The sequence below is a fragment of the Chenopodium quinoa genome, unplaced genomic scaffold, assembly GCF_001683475.1.
Source record: "Chenopodium quinoa cultivar QQ74 unplaced genomic scaffold, ASM168347v1, whole genome shotgun sequence".
Classification (NCBI taxonomy): Eukaryota; Viridiplantae; Streptophyta; class Magnoliopsida; order Caryophyllales; family Amaranthaceae; genus Chenopodium; species Chenopodium quinoa.
Window position 1 is genome coordinate 120,621 of NW_018745368.1, and position 6,456 is coordinate 127,076.

Below are 6,456 nucleotides of genomic sequence, written 5' to 3' on the forward strand. Positions count from 1 at the left end.
TCACAACTAATTTTTTTTATTTATAATTATTTTTTTCCCATTTCACATCCCTTACTTTTCAATAAATATTAACCACACTATCTATTTTATCTATTTATAATTAGTTTTTGCCCCGTGCAATGCACGAATTCATAATATTAAGACTTGTAAGTAATAGATGTATTTAAAATGAAGTTAGTTTAAATGAAATGACTTATATAACATAAATTTTTTAAATTTAAAATTATTTAATGTCTACCCTTAAAAAATCTCTTCTTACATATATAATTTAAATATATATTATTTAAAATATTTTTTATAAATTATTGTAAGTTTTTATTCAGTACTTTTTTTTTATTTTTTATCATGTTATTTAATTCTTAAGGAAAAAAGGGAAAAAATAAAAATAAAATTTGGCGGGAAAATTTTTGTTGTGAATCTGACACGTGGACTTCATAGATAACTCTGGTGATTAATATAGTGTATAGTATAGATAGCTTTTTTAATAATCAAAATACCCCACTTATATCATTTTATATTTAATTTACTTAAAACTATGTGACATGTACTTTTTTTTTTTTTTTTTGGACAAGATATGTGACATGTACTCGATAACTACCACTTACTACAGTTCACTTTTTAATAATTACCACCAACAATTTTTATTTTATTTTACCACCAACAGTTTTTAAAACATCAAAATTTATCACCTCTTTGCATAAATCCTATTGAATGACATCACTTTGGGCCCCATTCCTTACTCTTCCCTATTTTTTTCTCCTTCTTTTCACGATTTTCCATTACTCTCTTAAATTTGGGAAAAACCTAAAATCGAAAAGAGAAAATAAAAATTAGGGTTTCAAAAATCATTCTCCTAGCTTCAATACTCGAATGCAATTGAGGAAAAAGAAATGTATTGTTGTTTTATACTTTTGGAAACTTAATTTGGGGATTTTGAATCAAATTGGGAGTTTGATTATAGATAGACTTTCGGGAAAAGTAACTTAAATTTCATGTTATGATTAAAAAAATTATGGTTGTCATTTAAAGAAATCGAGAGAAAATGGAAGAAATGAGTGAAATTGAAGGGAATAACATATCGTTTGGGCAAACTAGCTGTAAAATTTAAGGTTTTGAACAATTGTTAGTGTTAAAATAGAAATAAAATAAAATTGTGAACTATAGTAGGTGGTAATCATCAAATATTTTTACTTCGTATATTTTAAGTTGTATCACAAATAATACGAGTACCAAACAATTAGAGACAGAGGAAATATCGACTATCCCGTCGTTATCACAGTATCCCGTGACTATGTACAGTATCTTGGAAAAGTATTGGCGCATAGCACCTATGTGCTTAGAAAGTGGATAGGATGCACTGGTTTTCTAGTGGTACAATTCAAAGTACAAAACGTACGTACCATTTTGATTAAATGTACCAATGTGATTTCAGTGGTACATTTTCGGAGTATTAAATGTACCACTAGCACAGTTAATTGGAATATTCAAGTTTTCTAATGCCTGATAAATTACGCTTCTACCCTCCTACACACTTAATTTGTCAATAGGTGTTATGCACTGATATGCAGTCCAATATCTTTTATTAGTACAAATCAAAGTTGCCAATTTGGACCATTAAGCAAAAGCAAATACAGCACTCTTTAAAATCTACCAATAATCCCAGAGACCCAGAAATCAACTATCTACTTGAGTCCCAGTAATCCCACACACCAATTCTTCTACTACGTATAAACAACTCAATACATTTAGAAAATAATTTGGGCTTGAACCTCAAATTTCACATCCATAAAAAATGGTGAAAGCTTCAGACATGGTACTTACAGCATCAACAATTGCTGCTCTTTCAACCCTTTTAGTTCTTTTTCTTCCTCGTTTTCTCTCTCCTCCATCTCTTTCTCTCTCTACCCCTTCTCATGACGTTCTTCATCGGGCCCAGCCCATCAAAGTCCCAGGTGCTTTTGGGCCCGAGAGCCTGGCCTTTGACCCATCTGGTGCGGGTCCTTACACTAGTGTTGCTGATGGTCGGATCCTTAAGTGGGACCCCAATTCTAGTTCTTGGGTCGATTTTGCTTTCACCTCTTCTTCCAGGTATTATTCTGTATTGTATAAGTAGTATGCTGTTTCGGAATAGTGATCGTTTATCGGTTTTGATATATGCGGTCCTAAGGGCTACGGATTATTTATTTACTCTGTATTATTTGGATTTTTTTTTTATTGGCTGAAGTTTGTACTAGTTGTAACAAATTTATGAAATTTGACTGTCATTTTAATTTATTGCTAGAACTAAATGAACCCGTGATGTGTTGTTGAGAAAAAATATTGAGAAACTTTCCATTTTTAAGGTACGAAGACCAATCAGGCAATCATGCATTAACATATGAACTCATGTGTTAAGAGATAGAGTTGTCACGTTACTAGTTTAAGATTTGATATGTAGTGACAATTTATATCAGGTGACAGAGTTTTATTTTTTTATTGACTAACGGAATCAATTAGGTGACTTCACTATGATATGTAGTGACAAAGTCACGAGTGTATTGTATACAACATGTTTTATAAACGCAAATCAAATAAATGTCACTACTTTGCAAAGTTGATTCTACGTAGACGAGTTGAGCTTGCATATGGTGGTGAATTTGAGTAGAGTTGAGCTTGATCAATAAACGTCTTAATGTAGAAAACTGTGATTTTGACCAAGGTGTACTAATGTTTGTTAATGGTACGATTTTAGTAATCATCACTTCGTCAGTGACAAATACTAATTACATACGAAGTATTAGTTAAAGCTGATGAAATTATATGGTCTGTGCAACTAATTATATTGCAAAGTCGATAACTTAAACCAACTGACTTGAGTATGAAACTAGTAGTACTTGGCTGAGATTCTGTTATTATTATCGGACTTAAAGAGCTGGAAAGGAGTATAAGATTATAGCAGTTGGCTTGGTAAGAATCAATGGGCATGAGCATGAGCATGAATGATATAAAGTAATTGAGCTAGTCCATGAATTTTTTTGGGGGGATGGAGCTGCACATGGCTAGGTAAGCATGTTCGTGAATGTCGAAAATGTTGGTAAAATAGTTATCCCGTTCCCAGGTTTCAGAATGAAAAGTCACTAGAATTTGTAAATTTATTCAATACAATGTAGCAATGAAGAGATATAGGTGCCACATTGAGCCAGTTGTTAAGAAATGCTTCAAATTTTTACTTGTGCTTAACCTATGATGTTAAACTCAACTCTTTCAATTTGTTCGTGAAGAATCTCAGCTAATTATTCATTCTTCTTTGATGTTTACGTGTATAAAGAAAGGACTGCAACCAGCCATTTGCACCAGAACTGGAGCATGTATGTGGAAGGCCATTAGGTCTGAGGTTTGAGCAGAAAACTGGAGATCTTTATATTGCTGATGCATACTTTGGCCTTCTAAGAGTTGGGCCTGAAGGTGGGTTGGCCTTGAAGGTGGTAACTGAGGCTGAAGGCATTCCCTTGCATTTCACCAATGACATGGACATTGATGGAGAAGATGATATCATCTACTTCACTGATTCGAGCACAAAGTTCCGCAGAAGGTATGTATTTTCTTAGATCATGCAATTTTTTGCATCATCAATTATGTTACTTGGGACTGAGGGATAAGGGATAAGTGTTTTAAAGTGACTAGGAGTGAACAATTTTTTTGGGTTGCAATTTTTCTCACTTCATCTTCTGTTCTTGACTGTTCAATATATTCTGTCTGCTAATCCTTGTTCTTATAAAGTGTTATGGAGATAGTTGGAGAAATCCCAATTCCAAACTCTCTGATATTGCTTAGATCCTTTCAGTGGAGAATGTGAATAGCTAACTCAGTTGGTAGAGACGTAGAGTTATTAGGATGCTGCCTAAATGCCTAAGATATGGGATTTGAAACCTGCTGATTTCATTAGCCTTATAGCCTTACTCCCTCCTCGTTCACTTAGGTTGTGTTTGGTTATGAGGGAAACTTTTTTAACTGAATTATGGTACATTGTGATGGAAATCCAATTCAAACTAGGTATCTCTATTATTGGGTCCTTGCTAGCAAAATTCGAATGAAATAAAGAAGAGAAATTGTCAAATTGAGTGGAGAAGAGGAGGAAAATAAGGGACGGGGAGGTTATTGTTAAAAATGACAAACTATTTTCACCCCTTAACAAACAAAACAGGGGAATATTGGAAAACTGGTTATGTGGAAAAGGTAAACCTTTTATCCAAAGACAACCTAAATGAAAACCTCCGGGGAGAGGGGTTATTGTTTGGCTTGCTCTTTTTTCTTAAGCTTCTTTCTGCTGAGACCTTTCGGGTCATTTGTCACATACTCACATCTAACATAGTGAGTGTGCAGTATTGTTTCATTTTCAGACATATCATCTCATCCCTTGTTTCTGTTGGTGTGACCAGAATTTCAATCTGTTGTACTCATATAACTACTGTGTTATTGTGTATAGTTCGTTCCTCTCGCTAAAAGATGTACTCTCAGATTAATAGGCCACATATGATTTTGGGGTATGTTTTAAGGAATTTAGCTAAATGACCTTTTTTCACTGTAAATATAATTCCACTGTACCAATGTGATCTTTCCAAAGAATTCTTATTAAGAAATCATGAATGGGAAATATGGGAAAGTTGATTAAACTTACTTCGTAAGTAAGCTAGAAAGCAGCCTTATAGCTTCATTATTTGAGAATTATTACAAACCGTTCTTTGTTTTGCAGGCACTTCATACCATCAATTCTAAGTGGAGACAAGACAGGCAGATTCATCAAGTACAACATAGCATCCAAAGAAGTAACTGTCCTACTACGTGACATCGCCTTTGCAAATGGAGTTTCTTTGAGCAAAGACCGTTCATTTGTGCTAATAGCAGAAACTGGCACCTGCAAAATCTTAAGGTACTGGCTTCAGGGTCCAAAAGCAGGACAAGTTGAAACTTACACAGATTTGCCTGGATATCCTGACAATATAAGAAGAAACTCGAAGGGTGAGTTTTGGGTTGGTTTACACGCCAAGAAAACTCCTTTGGCTGATTGGCTTCTTAGAAACACTTGGGTTGGAAATACATTGCTTAAGATCCCGCTTAGCTTTGTACAACAACTGCATGCTTTGTTCGTGGGAGGGCACCATGGTATTGTGGTGAAGCTGATTGAAGAAGGACAGGTTGTCGAGGTTTTGGAAGATACTCAAGGGAAGCAAGTGAGGTATGCTAGTGAAGTTGAGGAGAGAGATGGAAAGTTATGGATAGGTTCTCCTATTACACCTTCTGCTTGGGTTTACGATTTGGATTAATGAACTAACCGAAGTACTGTTTCTGTGCATATGATGTAGAGATTAGGAGACAGTACCAGTTATAATAAAGAGTGCCAGGATCATCACTTGTGTATCCTTATTCTTCAAAATTGTACTTCTGTCGGATTAAGTGATCATATTATTAGTTCAAATTAATGCAGAGTTATAACTAGGGTCAGCTGATCAAGAAGTATAAGATGTTACTGTTCTATAAAGAAGATGCCTAAATCGAAGGAAACAGCAGACATGGACATTCAGGTCTGGTAATCAATTGAAGTAACCAGTGAGTGAAAATTGATCAGCTATATTGCTCGGACTATATATAGTTCCCCTACCTTGGGGATGGCAATTCAAACCGAGTTCGATTCGAATCCGATTCGATCCGAAGAAAAAAAATCCGATCCGAAACCGTTTAAATTTAGTCCGAATCTGATAAAATAATCCGAATCCGAATAGGAGGTGGATTGGACTTGGACCCTACGCAAAGTCCGACCGAGTCCGACCCGAGTCCGAGTTTGAGAATATGAGCACATGCTTTACAACTTTTGACAATTGCTTGCTTGTTTTGTAGTAAAATTTTGTTATGCAACTTAGTTCATATTTTAAATATGTTATGTTTATACTTTACTCGGTATGACAATACACGCAATTATAACTATATATATATATATATATATATATATATATATATATATATATATATATATATATATATATATATATATATATATATTATATATATATTTGGATCATTTCGGATGTCCAAATAAACGGATCGGATTTGGATCCGAAAATTACGAGTCGGATCGGACTCGGATTCGGATTTTTCGAATTCGGATCGGAATCTAGGGTCCGTTTACTAAACGAATCGGATTCGAATTTAGCCGCATCCGACCCGAATCCGATCTGTTGCTATTCCTAGTGGCCTACCCATGTTCGATATGGGTATGTGTCTATATGCCCAACTCAATTATTATGTGATATGGGTATGTGTCCAAGTCCCCTCACTTGAGATAAAATGCAGAGTCTATAAGTATCAATCATGTATGGAACAATCACTGATCACATAATTATAACGTTCTAAATCGCTAAATGTAAAGTACTAAACACTAATTTATCGCAAACTATTAAAAGCAATAGATTATAAGATTGA

General features: G+C 34.5%; 1 protein-coding gene across 1 annotated transcript; it reads left to right on the plus strand.

Annotated features, from left to right (window-relative positions):
• Positions 1-1,596: 1,596 nt before the first annotated feature.
• On the plus strand, positions 1,597-5,674 carry LOC110712824 (protein STRICTOSIDINE SYNTHASE-LIKE 10-like). Its single transcript, XM_021891276.1, has 3 exons — positions 1,597-2,088; positions 3,308-3,571; positions 4,733-5,674. The coding sequence occupies exons 1-3, from the start codon at positions 1,793-1,795 to the stop codon at positions 5,301-5,303; spliced, it is 1,131 nt and encodes a 376-aa protein (XP_021746968.1). The 5' UTR covers positions 1,597-1,792; the 3' UTR covers positions 5,304-5,674.
• Positions 5,675-6,456: the final 782 nt, after the last annotated feature.